Source organism: Tenebrio molitor, chromosome 8 (genome assembly GCF_963966145.1).
Source record: "Tenebrio molitor chromosome 8, icTenMoli1.1, whole genome shotgun sequence".
Taxonomy (NCBI): Eukaryota; Metazoa; Arthropoda; class Insecta; order Coleoptera; family Tenebrionidae; genus Tenebrio; species Tenebrio molitor.
In genome coordinates, this window is record NC_091053.1 from 2,700,189 (window position 1) to 2,719,660 (window position 19,472).

General features: G+C 40.9%; 1 protein-coding gene across 9 annotated transcripts in view; it reads left to right on the forward strand.

The window, feature by feature from the left end:
- rols (rolling pebbles) overlaps nucleotides 1-16,446 on the forward strand; it is a 107,786-nt gene extending 91,340 nt beyond the window's left edge. For 8 of the 9 annotated variants that reach the window (XM_069056785.1, XM_069056787.1, XM_069056788.1 and 5 more), the window contains 9 exons: nucleotides 3,159-3,295; nucleotides 11,019-11,244; nucleotides 11,439-11,567; nucleotides 11,805-12,140; nucleotides 12,193-12,429; nucleotides 12,481-14,682; nucleotides 14,729-15,080; nucleotides 15,130-15,325; nucleotides 15,376-16,446. In XM_069056785.1, the coding sequence (XP_068912886.1) occupies nucleotides 3,159-3,295; nucleotides 11,019-11,244; nucleotides 11,439-11,567; nucleotides 11,805-12,140; nucleotides 12,193-12,429; nucleotides 12,481-14,682; nucleotides 14,729-15,080; nucleotides 15,130-15,325; nucleotides 15,376-15,660 (4,100 nt within the window). In that variant the 3' untranslated portion in view covers nucleotides 15,661-16,446. The remainder of the gene's footprint in view (nucleotides 1-3,158; nucleotides 3,296-11,018; nucleotides 11,245-11,438; nucleotides 11,568-11,804; nucleotides 12,141-12,192; nucleotides 12,430-12,480; nucleotides 14,683-14,728; nucleotides 15,081-15,129; nucleotides 15,326-15,375) is intronic. The other variant, XM_069056786.1, reaches the window with a different exon arrangement.
- Nucleotides 16,447-19,472: the final 3,026 nt, after the last annotated feature.

Genomic DNA, 19,472 nt, shown 5'->3' on the forward strand with positions numbered 1-19,472 from the left:
TTGGTTTCCATTGCTCTATTTTGCTCTGTGTTGCTGTATTTTGCTTTCCGTTGCTGTATTTTGCTTTCCGTTGCTGTATTGTGCTTTCCGTTGCTGTATTGTGCTTTCCGTTGCTGTATTGTGCTTTCCGTTGCTCTATTTTACTATACGTTGTTCTATTTTACTTTCCGTTGCTGTATTTTGTTTTACGTTGCTTTAGTTCGCTGCACGTTGTTCTATATTTTTTAACGTTGCGCTACTGTTGTGGCTGCTATCGCGAGAAGCTTTCACGCGCCGAAATCATACCGCAAGTGAACCTTCCGAGCTCCGTACCAAGATAGCTACACAATACGATTCGGTGAGGCTGCACCGCGGCATAAATAGCAAAAGAAACGGCCTGTCAATCAAGATGAAATTATCTCCGGATCGATCGACAGCTCACATTACGGTTCTAAGAGCGGTCGGTAAAGTAAGCTCGTCTGAGAGGCGCGAATCAATTACACAAACGATTAAATTTGTACAAACGTAACGGATCGTCTTCTCGACGTAAGGGCGACAAGGAGGTATCTTTGACTGAAATGTGTCACTACGTATCGTGATCCATCTCGAAGGGTCGTTGTGTTTGATTTGTCGCTTGGTCCTTTATGTTACGTAATGGATGCGTTGAGGACAAGGTGTTGCTTAATTTGTCTTGTACGGTCGGAAGAAGAATAGATGGATTTTAAATGTTTTCGTTAAAGTCTTGGTAATTAAAGTGACTGTAATAAAGTAAGTGGACGTTGGCTAAAATATGAAGGACATGAAAATATAAATATACATGCATGACTACAAGGTAGCTTCGTGTAACACAAGAATTTCAGACCCCCTGTTGAGGAGCTTGTATTTATGTAGTGAGTCGACTGAAGTATATTCGGAATTAAAAGGCCGAAAAACAAGTAAATAAATGTAAAAATTTGATTTTAAAATGTAGCGGTACAAAATTTACTGGAATATGAATCAAATGGAAGCTGTAGACCTATCTCAAACAAAATAAAATAATTATCTTCGAGTGGGTGGTTTAATAATATTATTTGAAAAAGTCTAATACAAATGTCGTACGGTAGCTATTTTACAGCGCTCCAACTAATCAGGCACTCGGCTTCGCCTCGTGCCTGAAACCTAGTTTTCGCGCTGTAAAATACTCTAATGTAAATAACTATTCATAAATGTAATTACGAATCGGTCAGAATTATATTTTTGGACAAATTTCGCAGAAATCAATCAATCTGAGGTTTTTCTTTTACTCGTAGAATATTTTTGAGTTTAAAATTAGAGAGAAAATTCCACCTATTTATTGAGGCAGCAGAAAAAGAAATTCGGCATCGCACTGTAATTCAAATGACCCAAAGTGCGTTGACTTGTGAGAAAATCGTCCAAGAAGTCCACCTTGCAAATGAAAACCGCAATGACATCCAACGAACTTTATTATTATTCATTTTATAGAACCTGATCGTCTAACGTTGCGTACATACTGTTCTAGTGCCATTCATTAAATAAAAAATAATTTCATTAGAAGACAAGCTCATTATAAATTATATTAATTGCAAACTAATTAATTTTCACGATTGCGAGAATTCTAAATATCAGCTTGTCACTTAACAAATCATATTTATTTTTTTTTACAATTCTTTACATGAAGGGTGTTAGATGTTATGTTATTCATGAGTAAATTTGAAAAGAAAAGTTGTCTTACCCAATTACGCCAGACAATTCGATTTGAGTAGAAATTATCAGGAAAACTTCAAAATTTTTGATGATGATAAATCGAAAATGTGCCTCGTTTGGACACCTGCGTTATAAAACCAATTTACTCGAAAAGAATCGTTTCGAAACAAATCCACCTTATTAAGCCAGAACTGAAAAGCCAGCAACTTCAAGATTACATTCAATTATCTCTCGACTGTATCAATTATTGTAGCTATTGATAGACATTGATTTGTGGAGTAGAAAGTCCCGAAGTGATGCAATAATTAAATCTCGATTTTTTCCTTTTCGTTCGTTGGGAATAATCGAGCAGTTTTAAAAACGAATTAATTATCGATTTTCGAGTTGCCAAATAGCTACCGAAATCAACGATGTTAACGTTGATCGATCATTCATAACTCTTGGCATCTTATTAATAAGTTATTGGAAAAGAGGTTGGGCCGAAAAAATCCCAACAAAGACATTTCAACAGCCTTGCGACTTATCGCCGCGACTCCCAGTCTATCACGATCTGTATCGCGATAATGCGCAAGTGGTTAATTACAAAGCTAGGCGCGATTTTTTTCACGACAATTTACGCAATTGTTAACAACGCGGTTGTTGCTGTTTTCTTCGCGGCATTTCAGTTTTGAGATAGTATCTCCGCGATTATTTATTCACCTGTTTAATCCTATCCGATGGTTGTTCACAACGCAATAATAACAATATCGCAATAATGGCGTTTTGTATGGCCACGTTAATATCACAATAAATCATTACCGGTGGAAATCTTCGCTCGATAAATCAAACAACTTGTCTCAATAAAAGCCAACCGATGTTGCCGTAGATCGCGGCATTATGCATAATTCCGTGGCCGATAACGTGTAATTTGACAGCCGAATGTGTTCAAATCGCGCCATCAATCAGCCGACGTGTCGGATATCGCTGCGACAACTCGCCGAGACAAAGTGCTCTCGTGTGCGACACGAGAGTTTTCTCGGTGAAAGTCGCGGTCTCGCAGATGTTGTTTGATCGGTTCGGATCTTTGCTCTTGACCTGACAGTTCTTGATCGGGTATTGTTGAAACGACCTGCTCCACCTCCTGGTAAAATCGCCGTCTTTGATAACATCGTACGCACACAATAGGAAAAGTTCAAGAAAAAGGTCTTGGGTGGCTCGGGGCGAAGGGCGTGTTGCGTGCGATGCAGATTTCACCGGTGTCGTGTACGGCGCTGATTGGCCGAAATTAAGAGAGAAAAAAAGCAAATTTTAAGAGCTGTCGAATTTTGATTTGTTGAATTCACTCGGGCAAATTACAGGTCGTCCTGTTCGAATTACCAAATGAATTATTACGACGGACTGCGTTTTTTTTCTTTCTGGAGCAGTCCTCGATTGAGTTATTAGAAAGTGAGAGTTGATTAATCGATGTATAAATTACAATTATAATTGTGTTGCAGACACACCTCAGAAGCAATTGGGCTGCATGGGACTGAGAGGATCGGAGATCACTCTCTATGGGGAGACACCCGTCGACAAGGCGGTCCAGCCCAGGATCAAAGTCAAGACCAATGGACACTTCACCACTTTGATGCAGGTGAGGATCGAAGATCGCGATGGCGGCGAAGAACGAGGAAATCTTCCTCGATGGCGTAAACGGCGTCCGTTTTAAGAGCGAGCCACGTAAATTGCGCTAAAATTGTTCCAGCCCACGATAAGAGTACGCCTTCGCGAGTCCCGGCTCCATTCCGGTCGTAAATCGTCGTCCTTTTTCCGGATGAATTAATTGGGGACTGCCAACATTTAATTAAGCGTTCGGGATGAATTCGATTTGTTAAACTGCAACCGCATTAAGCGTCGCGCTCGTTCTGATGAATTATTTATGAAATTTAGGTGCTAAAACGTGTGTTTCGTGATATGTTGGGAATTTTAAGAAGTCTAAGTTGTTGAGTCTGTCATCGTGCGAATTTTTAGCGTGAGCTGAAGTGTTTACCAGAAAAAAAAAATAGGAAAAGTCGTTTTTGTTCTTTCTCAAAATTATATCATCAGAGTAAGCCCACTTGCCGTTACCAAATTGGTATCAGTTTGTTTTATCTGAATCTTAATGCTTTATTTTGCCCTACGGGCTTTCGGATTCCGGATTACATTTTTATTTAAACATAAAATAGCAATTCCAAAAAAAAAACGTCTATTTCTATCCCCCACACCTTTCCTTCCCTGTTCTTTCCCTCCCCTTTGCTTCTACAATGCTGTTTCTGTTGATCTTGGTCCTCTTCCATTCTCTTTACTGCTTCCTTCTTCAGCTGTTCACATTCTTTGTCCCACCACTAATTATTTCTTTCTAGTTCCTTTTGCTCCTTTTTCAATTACTTCTTTCAGTTTTACCGCCATCTTCTCTTTTTGCTCTTCGAATCTGGCTTTTTCTAGTCTCCCCCTATACTCTTCTACTCCCTGTTCGTCCCATATTTTTTATTGTCACCTCCTTCTGCTCCCCTTTTCATCTTCCTTTTCCTCTTTTTTTCATGGTTCTTTTCTTATATACTTATTTCTAGCGGGAGATGGTCCCAGTCGACTCTTTCTTCTATTCTGAATTCTTCTACTCTGTCCTGTGCTTCTTCGTTTTCTATTGCGTAATCTATCATTGTTTCCCTTCTGCTATCTATATAGGTTCATTCCCCTTCTTCGTCCCCTTCTTTGTTTCCATTCAATACTTCCCATCCATTTTCTTCAATCCATTCCATCAGTCTCTTTCCCTTTGCATTTTCCACATTGTTTTTGGATTTTCTTTTCCCATCCTCCCTCTCCTCTTCCAAATTTCTTGCTCCTCTTTTTTCTATTCTCCCGTTGAAGTTCCCTCCCAAGAGCATACATTCTTCTCTCTTTTCTTTTATTCTATCTTTGGCACCTCTCACTGTTGTCTTCATTTCTTTGCTGTATATTGTCATTTCATTATTTTTTACCATTTATTGCCTATATGTACGTTTCTTTCCATACATCCTTCTTCTTCTCCCTGTTCTCTTGTTTCTTTTCTTTAATCCATAATTTCACCCCTGTTATTATTCCCCCCGTAGCTCTTCCTTTCTTCTTTCCTCGTTTTGCCCCTTGACATTCCCATTTGTATTGTTTTGGTAACAATTTTTCTTTTTTTGTTCAGCTCCGTTCCTCCACCCATGTCTCTAGCAAACCCACTATCTCAAATTGTCTCACATAGTCCCAAAATGTTTCTTCTACCTTTGCCGTCTTGGTTATCTTTTTTGCTTCTACCCTCTTCTTCGTATCTTCTCTTTGTGTTCCCCTTTATGCTTATTTTCCTGTTCCCATTTTCTTTGTCCATCTACCTTTTTGTTCGTCCTTTTTCCATTCCCGTTGTCTCTCTTTTCTCCATCCCATCTTCCTCCTCCTACTGAAAAACTTCCAATCTCCCCCTATCTTCATTTCATCTCCACTGAACCCCGCTATTGTTATTTTCCTATATCTACTTTTACTGCTTTCCCTTCTCTTTTTTCTTTCGCAATGGTTCTTAGTTTCTTCTGTATCTCTCGTTCTTGTTTTATAAGATCATTGTCTATGAATATCTTCTCTATTTCCTTCTTTTCTCTCAGTTTTCCCTTTTGTTTCATCACTTTTTCTTTCCCCTTCCACTCCTCAATTTTCACTAGTACTTGCTTATGTTATAACAATCTTTGACTTTAGCTTCCTTTATGTTTTCGTTTATAAAATTCCTCTATAATCTGCGCTTGCTCGTTCCTTCAACTATCCATCCTGTTATCACTATGTTGTTTTTTCTTCTTATTCTTTCTTCATATTGAAATTGAAATTCAATTTTGATGAAAAGTAGAGCATCAGAGTAAGCACACTTGTCGTTACCAAGGTTGCGTTTTATAAACATTGCGTCACGTTTTAACAGATTTTTGAAGAATAAATTGCAATAGTAATTCTTAGGGAAGCTAAAGCGCCATCATCGGATTCATTAAGTATGTGGAATATGATTTATTCAAGAAATAGGTGAAGGAAAGAAATGTTTCAAAATTAGGACGGATGTCATTTGTTTTTTCTAACTAATCTGAAACCTTAGTACATAGCTACATATTAACATTAGAGTGCGGTAGGTGTATTTTACGAGGCGAAGCCGAGTGCCTGATTAGTCGGAGCCACGTAAAATACCTACCTACCGCACGACACTTGTGGCTGAGCGAATGTTTTATTTTGCACTTTGCAGATTTTTATGATTATTAGCCATTTATTGGTCAATAATAATAAAAATAAAAAAAATAAAAATATCGAAAAAATAATACATGTAAATGTGTTTTTTTACACTAAATTAATGTAAAGTATGAACACTTTAATTTTAAACTAACTGTAAAAAGAGAAAATTAACCGTGCGAGCTACCGCACTCCCCCAGATATTTACACCAGCCGTCAGTAGGTAAATCGCAGTTACCTTAACGTAAATTGACAGATAATGGTGTGTTTTACAGTTGGGGAGGCCGAAAAATCATATATCATGTTGAGAACAAAGCTGTCAATTGAGAAAATTATCTGGAACCACGTTAATAGTGTTGTACAATTAACATTAAATACAAATTGCAATCTTTTTACAGTTCTTATTACAAATTTTTATTTCTCGTCGTCGACCTGACCTTTTTACTTTTACTCCTCAGAGACTAAACTTTCTACTGAGATAGCAGAACAATACTTTTATGAGTGGATTGTAACGCGGCAAGAAATCATCAAGACCACAACTGTTAGTTTGCCAGTGTTGTCGTGTGCGAAGTTGAGACTTCAAGAATACAAACCCACAACTCATGTAGCGAGTTATCCCAGCCGGTTATTCTAATAGTCTGAAATTTATGCCGTTTGCTAGCATTTCAATAAGTCTAGACACGTAATAAATCGCAGAGTAATTAATAATTACAAGTAATTTGAACTTAATTATTACGGCATTGCATGCAACATTTCAATCAAAACGTGTTGCGTCCACTTTTACCACCTACATTTCGATTTCCAACATATTTTGAGATTTTTTTTTAAATTTTAATTGATTTGCCTTCATTCTAGGCAAATCTGTTCCCATTAAGTCCAAGCTGTGTTTGTTTTTACTCGGGAGTGCAGTCACGTTAAGAATTATCTTAACACTATTAATAAAGATATTCGTATGTAAATCAGCTCTCTGGCACTCGCCAAGACATACTAATCGCATGTACCTGCACTAGTGGATATGCTGAAATAAACAAAACAAAATTGTGACGATCGGACTTGAATACCTTATTTGATTTGATAAGTAGAAATTATTACGTTGCTTGGGGAATCTGGATGAATTGATTCATAAAATGCATTCACCTTGTTTTGGCATAATGGGAGGCCGCATTTAATCGTAGTAAAGCTGTCTGTTGAATTAGGTTATGTTTTTCTAAGTTTGAGGTTATAAATAGCGTCAATGTCTAGTGCATTCTTTTCAGTTTTACTAGTTTGCAATAGAAGAATACACAGACATGCGCGGAAATTCAGTAACATGTTATGTTTATTTTGATAGATCCGCGGGCACTTTAGTGACAGAAATCAAACAGTGTGTCCAACAAAATAAATCGCGAAACTCAAATTGAGTTACTGATGAGAGTTGCATTGTATTAGAAAAAAAAATCAAAGATTTTAACCGAGCTCTCTCAAAATCAGAGCGTCAGAGTAAGCACACTTGCCGTTACTAAGATTGCATTTTGTCTTCTTTAACGGATAAATAAATCGTGACCTATCGATAAACCTCATTACATTACTGAAAATATCTTTTCGGCTTTTGTACTTTTACATCCCATTAAAGACTCAACAGTACAAGTGTCCCTGGTCAGATATATTTACCTGAAACAACAGTGACATGTGTAATATACAAATTTTATTTAAACGAGCTACGTCTGCCAGATGTTCTCACCGACGAACCTGTCGCAATTCGGTCAAAAGAATTTATTCACTGCAAAACAACAATTACCGTAGACTGGTTCTAATTCGCAACATTTATGCGTTTCGAATTCTTTTCGTCTCTTATCAAGGTTTCAGCGGATATGGTAATAACTAATAATGATTTTAAAATTCCCACCCTGGAATTCACATCGTAAATCCCATGTCATATTAACAGGAAAATCTAACCGGTACAGCGTGTTCGACCTGTTTGTTTTGCTTTTATTCATTTATTTATGTATTCTGTATTCCTAGTGTGAAGTGTATTTACTTTCTAATATATACCCGTAATGAATCCGCTGGATTTGTTCAACTGTCTCTTTGACAATACAATACGTACACAAAGCACTTGCGAGGCGATTTTTCGCGCCGCAAACCTCAATTTCCAAAGGACAACGCAACGATCCTGCCACGAGAGAGGGGACACTTGTTAATGAAAGCTTGCAGGAAGAGTGTTCGAGCAACCGACCGATCGATCATCTTTTCATGCATATTGGAAAATATTCAAAAGTTGCACTCGCCACTGTCACCGCTATTAAATCACGACTTTCTTTTCCAAGACGGCAATTTACGATAATAGCCATTGGACTATTTATGACATCGCATATAATTAGCTACCCGCTGCGCTATGCTTATTATCCTAATAAAATACAAACTTTAACAGCTTAGAAATACGTGATTAGTGATGACTGGCGGAAACGCCGGCCTTGCTGACTCTTTTTCGATGTCGTTTATTTTAGAAAAGCGCAAAAAGATGCTTTTTTCAAGTGCACAAGAACGCAACCAGCGCTAAGAATAATCGGCGAAGTGCAGCTCGGAAATAGAAACCGACCGAGGCGCGGTATTTCATCCATTAATGGATCGAGGCACTGCTACATCTCTTTCAACTGTATTCAGAAAATGTCAATTGTAATTCAAATTAGTAAATTTAACTTCAAAAAGCCTCAATTGTGCTTCGGATTAGTAAACTTGATTTCAGAAAGCATCATTTGTAATTCATATTAGCAAATTGTATTTTAGGAAGTCTCAGTTGTACTTCGGATTAGTAAATTTGATTTCAGGAAGCCTCAGTTGTACTTCGGATTAGTAAATTTATTTCACAAAGCTTAAATTTACTTCAGATTAGTAAATTTGATTTCAGAAAGCATCATTTGTAATTCATACTAGTAAATAGTATTTCGGAAACCCTGAGTTGTGCTTCGAATTAGTAAATTTGATTTTATGAAGCATCATTTGTACTTCAGATTAATAAATTTGATTTCAGAAAGCATCATTTGTAATTCATACTAGTAAATACTATTTCGGAAACCCTGAGTTGTACTTCAGATTAGTAAATTTGATTTCAGAAAGCTTCAATTTGCTTGATTAGTAAATTTGATTTCAGAAAGCATCATTTGTAACTCATATTAAGCAAATTGTATTTCAGGAAGCCTCAGTTGTACTTCGGATTAGTAAATTAGATTTCACAAAGCTTCAGTTTACTTCAAATTAGTAAATTTGATTTCAGAAAGCATAATTTGTACTTCCAATTAGTAAATTTGATTTCAGGAAGCCTCAGTTGTACTTCGGATTAGTAAATTTAATTGCACAAAGCTTCAATTTACTTCGGATTAGTAAATTTGATTTCAGAAAGCATCATTTGTAATTCATACTAGTAAATAGTATTTCGGAAACCCTGAGTTGTGCTTCGAATTAGTAAATTTGATTTTATGAAGCATCATTTGTACTTCAGATTAATAAATTTGATTTCAGAAAGCATCATTTGTAATTCATACTAGTAAATACTATTTCGGAAACCCTGAGTTGTACTTCAGATTAGTAAATTTGATTTCAGAAAGCTTCAATTTGCTTGATTAGTAAATTTGATTTCAGAAAGCATCATTTGTAACTCATATTAAGCAAATTGTATTTCAGGAAGCCTCAGTTGTACTTCGGATTAGTAAATTAGATTTCACAAAGCTTCAGTTTACTTCAAATTAGTAAATTTGATTTCAGAAAGCATAATTTGTACTTCCAATTAGTAAATTTGATTTCAGGAAGCCTCAGTTGTACTTCGGATTAGTAAATTTAATTGCACAAAGCTTCAATTTACTTCAGATTAGTAAATTTGATTTCAGAAAGCATCATTTGTAATTCATACTAGTAAATAGTATTTCGGAAACCCTGAGTTGTGCTTCGAATTAGTAAATTTGATTTTATGAAGCATCATTTGTACTTCAGATTAATAAATTTGATTTCAGAAAGCATCATTTGTAATTCATACTAGTAAATACTATTTCGGAAACCCTGAGTTGTACTTCAGATTAGTAAATTTGATTTCAGAAAGCTTCAATTTGCTTGATTAGTAAATTTGATTTCAGAAAGCATCATTTGTAACTCATATTAAGCAAATTGTATTTCAGGAAGCCTCAGTTGTACTTCGGATTAGTAAATTAGATTTCACAAAGCTTCAGTTTACTTCAAATTAGTAAATTTGATTTCAGAAAACATAATTTGTACTTCCAATTAGTAAATTTGATTTCAGGAAGCCTCAGTTGTACTTCGGATTAGTAAATTTGATTTCACAAAGCTTCAATTTACTTCAAATTAGTAAATTTAATTTCAGAAAGCATCATTTGTAATTCATACTGGTGAATATTATTTCGGAAACCCTGACTTGTGCTTCGGATTAGTAAATTTGATTTCAGGAAGCCTCATTTGTATTTTGGATTAGTAAATTTGATTTCAGAAAGCTTCAATTTACTTCAGATTGGTAAATTTGATTTCAGAAAGATCATTTGTAATTCTTACTAGTAAATAGTATTTCGGAAAGCCTGAGTTGTACATCGGATTTGTACTTCAAGTTAGTAAATAAGCAAACTTTTGTTTTCAAAAGTGAATTACAATTCATGTTTTCCGAAATATATCTTGCCTTTTCTGAAATACTGTTGAAAAAGATGTAGACATCAGAAGCGGGATTGTTGCGTATTTTTCGTGTCCTATCGGTCGCGCTTTGCGAAAAATATTCGCAGAACCGGGAATGCAACGCAATTACATTCGCCTTGCCGTGTCTGTACATTTTTACCAGAGACAAAACCGAGAAATCATTGAAATTCCGCAAGTGCTGACATCATCGATCGCATTTATTACCTTCAACAGACATGATTTTCGAATCGCGGCAAAACACACCGCCGTTTATCATAATTATCCGTAAGTCATGCAGAAGTCGTGAAATACGAAGTTCGTGGCTGGTGCGAAGCGCAAAAGGGCTCAGCGTCTGGTCAGCTACAGCAGAATCATGGTTTATACCAGAAATCTTCAAAAGCGCGCCGCGAAATCCCCAAATTTCGCCTGACTTGCAGTTTTCTATAGTTGATGGTGTTTTGTTGCAGGGTCGGCAGGAGCTGTCCGCTTCCGGCGTGGAGCTGGGCCACCCGGAGAAGCTCCCCAAGACGCGTCCGACGAACCCTCGCACGCGCGTCGACCAGGGTGTGATGACGCAGAGCTGCCCGACGCCGCCCCAGACGCGTCGCAAATTCTTCCTCAGCCCCAAGGCCCTGCGGAGTCCTTTCTCGCAGAGGAATTCCAGACAGCCCCCGGTGGATTCCGCCTCGTCCGGTGAGTAGTGCAAAGGTTTGGCGCGGGCGTCGCGTGGGCCAGCGCAATATCCGTTCGTGGCGCGACATCAGAGGTGGGATGCTAAAAATACGACCAGACGGTTGTCTGGATACCGGCGAAGGATGCACGGGGTTGGGTTGCGAGCGCTGGGCCACCTCGACATGTCACGTTCTATTGTTTTTCTTGATGTGTAGCCGCCATGACGTCGTCCGCCACGTCGACGGAGGGTCGCCATTGGCCGAGCGTCGTCTTGGGCAAAATCCGGTCCCTGTGGTCGGCGGGGACTACCGGTCCGGGCGCCGGACTCAACCAGCTAGTGTCAGGCAGGGCAATTTTGACTGCATGATGTCCCACCATTTTGTTTTAGTTAGCTCCGCATGAACAAGCACCAGTTTTTTTTTTGTGTGTTAGTTAGCACCGCTCCCGGACTTAACCTGCGTCTCGCTTCCGTTACCATTTTCAGTTTTTACTCGTCATCCTTATTATTTTGTTCGTTGTGCGTTGAATGTTACTTAATCGTGCTCACTCCAGGAAGGTGTTTAATCAAGCGCAATTTGCAGACGACGAAGGTGGAACTGTTAAGCCGATTTCAAATAAGAAGTCTTCCGATAATGACATGTACATGCGACTCGGCCTGCTCTTGGGGGACGGCGCCAGAAGAACCAAGAGAATCCAAGGCAGGAGCAGTCACGAGTCGTGCTCGTCCCTGGCCAGTTACGACGCCGCCGCCATCCTCTCCACCAACACCAGTCCCGTTTCCACCCTGACCGGGAGCTCGGAGGACCAGCACAGGATCAACCCCAGCTCCGACAGCGTCGGCTCCCTAATGTCCATGTCCATGTCGGGCCAGAGCAACTGCAGCTCAAGCCCCGTCAGCAGAAGACACAGCGTCACAAGTAGGTTCCTCCAACCCCCAACACACCTTAATCTTACTTGTGCGTTTCACAGCGACCCAACCGGGCCAAGTCGAGGACCTCAACATGTTCCGGAACCGGAGAACCTGCGTGAGGCGATCGGCACGCGCCGGAACCATCAAAGGACCAGTCGACCCCAAGATCCGCTTCGCCCAGTACCGCACCCCCCAACTCACCCTGAAGCCGCTCTTCTTCGAAGTGCCGCTGCAAGAACCCGACCCCTTGTTCCTCGGGAGGCACTGGTTGATCAAGGAGATCGAAGACATAGTCGGTAAGTATCGTGCTCTGCGCCGGAGTGGAGTGTCAATGCGGGGGGTTCTAGGTTCTTCGAGTCCCGGTGTCCTCCTCACTGGTAATCCTGGTACCGGCAAGACCGCCTTGATTCTTCAGCTCGTGGAGCACAGTTGTTTTGGGCGCCGCAAAGAACCAGTCTACCAGTCGGTGCACTCTCCTGACCGTTCCAGGAGCCCCCAAAGCATCTACTACCAAATAGACTTTATCTCCGAGAGACTCAAGCCTTTGGCGAACAGCGTCGTCGCCTACCACTTCTGTCAAGCGGACAACAACAACACGTGTCTTGTACCTGACTTCATCCACTCTATCGCGGCTCAGCTGTGTCAAGCTCCGCAGCTCTCCGGCTACAGAGACTACCTCCTGAGCGAACCGCATCTCCAAGCAGCTCTCTCGTTGAAAGAGTGCATCACCAATCCCGACACAGCTTTGACCAGAGGAATTCTGGAGCCCCTGGCGAGCTTGAGACGAGTCGGGAAGCTGGAAAATCTCAACTGCGTCATCCTGGTCGATGCTTTGTGCGAAGCCGAGTACCACAGGCCCGACCACGGGGACACCATAACGTCGTTCTTGGCCAAGCACACTCCCAACTTTCCCTCTTGGCTCAAGGTGGTGGCCACGGTGCGGACCCAGTTGCAAGAGGTGACCAAGCAACTCCCCTACACTAGAATCACCGTGGACAACACCAATTCCAACGAAAACATCACAAAAGACGTCTTGGGGTACGTCAACTTCCGCCTCCAGAACAGTCCCAGCATCCAGAGCAACATCACTTCTTCGACTTCCGGGAAGTTGGAGAGCGGCAGCGTCTCCCAACACAAGTTCTCCCAGCATCTGCTCAATTTGAGCCAAGGCTCGTTCCTCTTTGTGAAGCTGACGTTGGATTTGATCGAGCGTGGACATTTAGTGGCGAAATCTAGCGGTTACAAAGTGTTACCGGTGACTCTGGCCCAGATCTACCTTTTGCACTTCAACTTGCGTTTCCCCACGGTGCGCTCCTTCGAGAAGGTCACTCACATCCTGAGCGTGTGCTTGTCGGCTCTCTACCCCCTGACCCTCTTGGAGATCTACTACTCCGTCAATTCCCTCCTGGTGGACAAGTTTCTGCCGTGGGCCGAGTTCTTCCAGCGGTTCAAGCTCCTGTCGGGCTTCCTCGTCAAACGCTTGGACAACACCTACATGTTCTTCCATCCGTCCTTCAGGGAGTGGCTGATCCGGCGGGACGAGAACGAAAACACCAAGTTCTTGTGCGATTTGAGATCTGGACACTCCGGCATCGCGTTTCGCCTGTCGCGAGTCCAGGCGCCTCTGGACGAAGAAAAGACCCTCGAATTGGGACACCACATACTTAAGGCGCACGTCTATAGGAACATGTCGCTTCCGGTGCTCACCGCGCGGGACCTTCAAGCCTTCTGGGTGTCGGACAGCTCCGACAACGTCTCCGCCGCGGTTTGCAGCCTTCGCAACATGTACAGCCCCAATGTCAAGGTCTCGCGGCTTCTCCTCCTCGCCGGAGCTTCCCCAAACCACGTGACTGACTATTTGGGCAACGCCCCAGTCCTCTGCGTCTACGCCAACGAAGGTATAGTACCCATGGTGTCCCTCCTCCTGGAGTTTGGAGCAGACGTGGAGCTGACCAACAGCCAAGGCTCCACAGCTCTGTCTCTAGCTGCGGCGAAAGGCCACTGCGATATTGTGAGGCATCTGATAGCTGCGGGGGCCAGCCCTGGCCACGTGGACACCGCAGGGTACTGCCCTCTAGTGCACGCGGCTCGCAACGGTTGTTTGAACGTGGTGGGGTACTTGTTGGCGTGCGATTGGATAATCAAAAACCCTGAAGATGTGGAGTTGGCGGAGGCCGCGCAGCAAGCTCTGGTGGCTTCGGCGAGTCAAGGCCACGTCGAGATCGTCGAGTACTTGTTGGACATGGCGGAAGTGAATGTTGACAGTACTGACAGCATCACGGGGGAGACGGCGTTGACGATCGCGGCGTCGAACGGTTGTCACAGCGTTTGCACCACGTTGATTGGACGTGGGGCGAGTCTCTCGGTTTGCAACAAAAAGGAGATGGCGCCACTGTTGTTGGCCGTCAAGGAGGGACACTGGGCCGTGGCCGAGCGACTCATCCAGAATCACGCGGCCATCGAGCAGAGCGACAACGTCGGGAGGGCGCCCTTGATGCTGGCGGCGTCGGAGGGCCACGTGGGCCTCATCGAACTCTTGCTTAACAAAGGTGAGTCCAGCTATTGTTGTGAAAGGAGATCGAACGAGTGTTGCAGGTGCCGAGATCAACAAAGAGGACCGCGAAGGGTTGTCCCCCTTGTGTTGGGCGTGCCTCCGAGGGAAACTCAAAGCAGTTCAGTGTTTGATCGAGAGAGGCGCCAACATCAACCACGCCGACAAGACGGGGCGCACCCCTCTGGACCTCGCCGCCTTCCAGGGGAACCCCGGAGTGGTCCAGCTGCTCCTAGACAGCGGCGCGCTCATCGAACACGTCGACATCAACGGAATGCGACCTCTGGACCGAGCCATCGGATGCAGAAACATCCAAGTGGTGCAGTGCTTCCTGAAGAAGGGGGCCAAGTTGGGGCCAGCCACGTGGGCCATGGCTTCCGGCAAACCAGACATACTGTAAGTAGTCCTCGTGGGTCACCACACCCTACTACACACCTCCTTCCAGGCTCATCCTCCTCAACAAACTTCTCGAAGACGGTAACACGTTGTACCGCAAAGGGAGACTGAGGGAGGCGGCCCATCGCTACCAGTACGCTCTCAAGAAGTTCCCCAACGAGGACCAAGCCGAGCACAACAAGGCGTTCAAGCAGTTGCACATCAACTTCCTCCTGAACTACTCCCGATGCAAGCGGAAGCTGAACGTGAGTGTGGCGACGCCAACACCGACACCCTCTAATTGTGGTTCTTTCAGGAAACCGAAGACGCCGTGGATTTGGCCAACGACGTCCTCGCTATGAACCCCGACTCGTACGAGGCCTACTACTCGAGGGCCAAAGCGAATCTCGACTTGAAAGTGTACGAAAACGCGCTCACTGACATGCGCGAAGCTCTGAGACTGGCGCCTGCGCAGAATGTCGAGGTTAGGAAGGTGCTAGCTCATTTGAGGGACGAAATCACGAACAAGATGGCGTCGCCGGCGGGACGCATGTCCAATCATAGGGACCTGGCGATGTCGGTGGACACGTTGCACGAATAGAAAATTGTCACCAGTGCCTTTTCAATGCATTATTCGGAAGACTGATTTTTTTCTAAATTCTCTCTTGTGTATATGTTAGGTTGTACTGCCTTGTATATAATTACTTGATTAATTTATTTTGTGTTATGATTTTTTGGGTTCATCTTATCATTCCCATGGATAAAATATCCTATTGTTGGTTATTTATTTTAAACGACTTATTTGTATTTTTTCCAGATATTTGAAACGTTAAGTTATGGTGGTAGACTGCTATTATAGTCAGTGCTTATTCAGAATGAGACAATTCTCTCATTTCACTCTATTTTATACTGCCTTTGACTAGTTCTAGTTGAAACATGTCAGTTGGATCCTGTTGTGTAATCACACATTCTACTGCAGGATCTTCAACTTTTAAGAGTAAATAAATGAAGTAACATTTTGATATACTTAATTGACAATAAAATCAATGACAATACTGCACGACTAAAGCAAACATTGTATAGACTCGTATTTAATTTTTTATTAAATTATTCTAGACCTTTTTGTATCTGTGTTGATAAAAAATATTTATTATGTATTAAATACGTGTTTGAATTGTACTATTATTACGAAATTGATTTCTTGCCAAGCATGTTATTTATTAATGCAGTATTTTTATTATTTATTCCCTTTTTTAGACAGTTTGACTGTTTTGTGTGGAAACTGAGTAATGAGAATAAAACACTAAAGGTGCTACTTATGTTATAGAACGATATTTTATGTCCTTGAAGAAAAAATATTTGTAATAAAGCAATAACTTTTAATCGATATTTCTCAGCTTTCTACCTAGTCCTCATCTAATTCTCAAGCAAGTCCTTCACTTCTGTATATCTGGTTGCAGCACAACCGCAAAAAATCCAAATAATATACTATTTTTAAAATGTCGCAAATAATAAATTAATTTACTGATGGAAGTAGTTCTGAAATGGTCTCTTGCTGCTTTAAATAAGTCAGAACACAATAATTCTCACTTTGAAACGTGATAAACAATGAAAATTGTCAAGTGACAAGTATGAGCTGTCAAATGTACAAATCCATAAGAAGCGGCAAATGTAACAGCAAGGAAATATGTTTGTAAAAAATCTCATCGTTTTAAACACTTTTTGTTTGAATTGAAGCGATAGCTAAGGATGGCAGATACGAAAGAAAATCGCAAAATAATTTGAGAAAAGTCCAAATGAAAGTAATTATTAATACAACAAAGCGGAAATAACAAGAAGAACGGAGGAATAAATTTGAAGAGGATGTGCTTTCCGTCAAAATGAGTGATTCAGATCGCCTGTCCACCTACCGGCTTTGTATCCAATTGAATACACTTAGTGACAAGACAAAGCAATTTAATCGCATCCTCTTCACTTTAAATGATTTCTGAATGCACCAGGAAGCTCGGTATGAAATATCACAAAAGAAGTCTAGTGCTCGAGACCACGACTGATTTTTTATTGCTTTGGTAGCAACGTGACAAAAATAATCCGATAATTCCTGGTCGTAAAAGTTAACTTTTACAAGAAAGTGGACGTTGTTACTCTTTAGTAAAATCAGATAACCACATTTATTTATAGAAAGAATCAAGAGGCAGATTTTGTTGATATTTAAAAGAGAGATCAGTTTCTTAAATAGTTTTTGTTAATTGGCTATTTAAACACACCAAAAGAGGAGTTTTAACCGTTGTGAAAGTAACCCCAAGCCAACGTCCGCTCTCGAAAGAGCGTTCCAGGTAGAACTTGCAAAAATACGAAAATTTATGGCCGTTGCGTAAATGCAAAGGTCGCCCCATTATTCATAATCGCATGATGCAAATGAATCAATTTTTTTGAGAGTGACAAGTGTACTAAATAAAAACTGCGTTGTTGCTGTTGCGGCCGGTGGGGTCTCTGCGGGGTGGGGCAGCAACCCCACTCATGGGGGTTGGATGCTACCCACCCCAAGACTATAAAGTGCAAGACCGCTCACAAAAATCACACTTCTTGTTGCACTTGTTGTGTAATTAGATTGATCCTTCGAGCCGGATCATCCATTGTATGTTTTCTTAGCTCTCAAAGATAAATTTCTTTTCTAATATATTTTTTCGTGCATTTTTAACCTTGCAGTGTACGTGTCTGGCGTCGTTTATTCTCTCTCGACATAAATTACCGCTTTTTTCCGAACTGTGTAATTTAGGTGGGCATTGTTTTCTTCCAGAATGAAAGTGTCGGAGTTCGTTGTTCGGCAAAAACATTGATGTATTATGAAAGGACCTGTGTTGCAGCAAAACACCACAAACACTATAATCAAATAACGTCGGCGGTGGAAAAAATCGGCAAGCGAGTGGCCCTAAATGGAAGTGGGAAAGTTTAACGAATTGTGTGTACCGTTCGCAAAAACTCTCAATCAAAATCCACCTAACAGTTCCCAAACTTGTAATGGATTGAAATTAATCGTGCAACTGTCATTTAAGAATCGCCGCTATTCCTCTAATCGATGTTCACCGGAGGCTTTGGTTGGCTCGCCGCAATTGTGCAACAGCTCATTTTGATAATTATTTCGTTTCGAATGATCACTTTGGATTGTGCGAAGGATGTTCCTCTTCGGATCTTGTGACGGTTACGTTGTCAGTGACGGCTTCTATTGGATTAAACATGATTTAATGGGATTATTAAGCTCGATGGCTTGCATATTTTATGCTTGTCTAACCATTCGGTCGTCTAATTTAATAATTATTGGGTTTCAACAGCGAAAGGATTGATGTACACAAAATTAAAATTGAAAAAAACACTCAACTAACGGTGTCGACAAGACCTTGTCCTTCTCCTTCTTTGTTTTCTTTTTCTGCTTTGATTTTCAGTTAATTAAATATAATAAATCAAATTTGCAAGTACGCTGCTCCCTCATTGTTTTAAATTTTTTGAAATAAACTTTCTCCGGCATTGTTTAAACCTTCCAACAATAAACAATCTTAAATTATTTTTCAGCGTTTTTTTGCTTAAGAGACAAAACAAAATTAAAATTCTTACATCTTCCGCACTATTGTTTCAACCAAATATAATGCAGCTAAGATCAATCACTTTGTGCTTCTCAACAATCTATCAGATAAAATGTTATAAAAGATGTTGGACAACCTTGTTTCTTGCAACAACATCTTAAACGTGCCCTCTCGGCTATATTGTCTTTCTAAAGAGTCATTTGAAAGATTGCCAAATAAATAAGTTTATGTTCACTAGTTCGTTGAATTGGTGCCCGTGTGGCGTGGCCTTAACTAACGTTTTCGCAGGGAATAAATTGTCTGTTGTGTAAACATTTTGCATTTATGAAAAGACCCATCAGCTCGGATTAGTTTAGTTGCACACTTTGTTTCCATAACTACGACGAATCGATAATCCATCTAGAATATAGGTACCTATATAAATTACACCAGGGATTTTGAAAACACCGGAAAACTGATATTTCAACGATGCTTATTAACAAATGTATAATGCTGGTGCAGTCGAAAACAATGAGCTTATTTATTATTCGCTATTTTTCCTCGTTGTATTTCCCTTTTCAATAAATTAATTCATATTCCACCATTCTCACCACATTCACTTCCATTGCTTTTTAGTCCTCGCAACTTCCCTAATACAGTATTTATTTTCTCCCAACTTATTTTTTATTTACGAGTCTTCTTACTGATCCTGATTTGCCACTTTATATTTTACGTCGAAACACTGTAATATTTATGAAACCTTTCCGACTTTATTATCTCAAAAATAAACCTCACGAAATAAGTGCCTATCAAAATACACCTCTGTAATCCTTTAACTTTGTTTATTTAACTC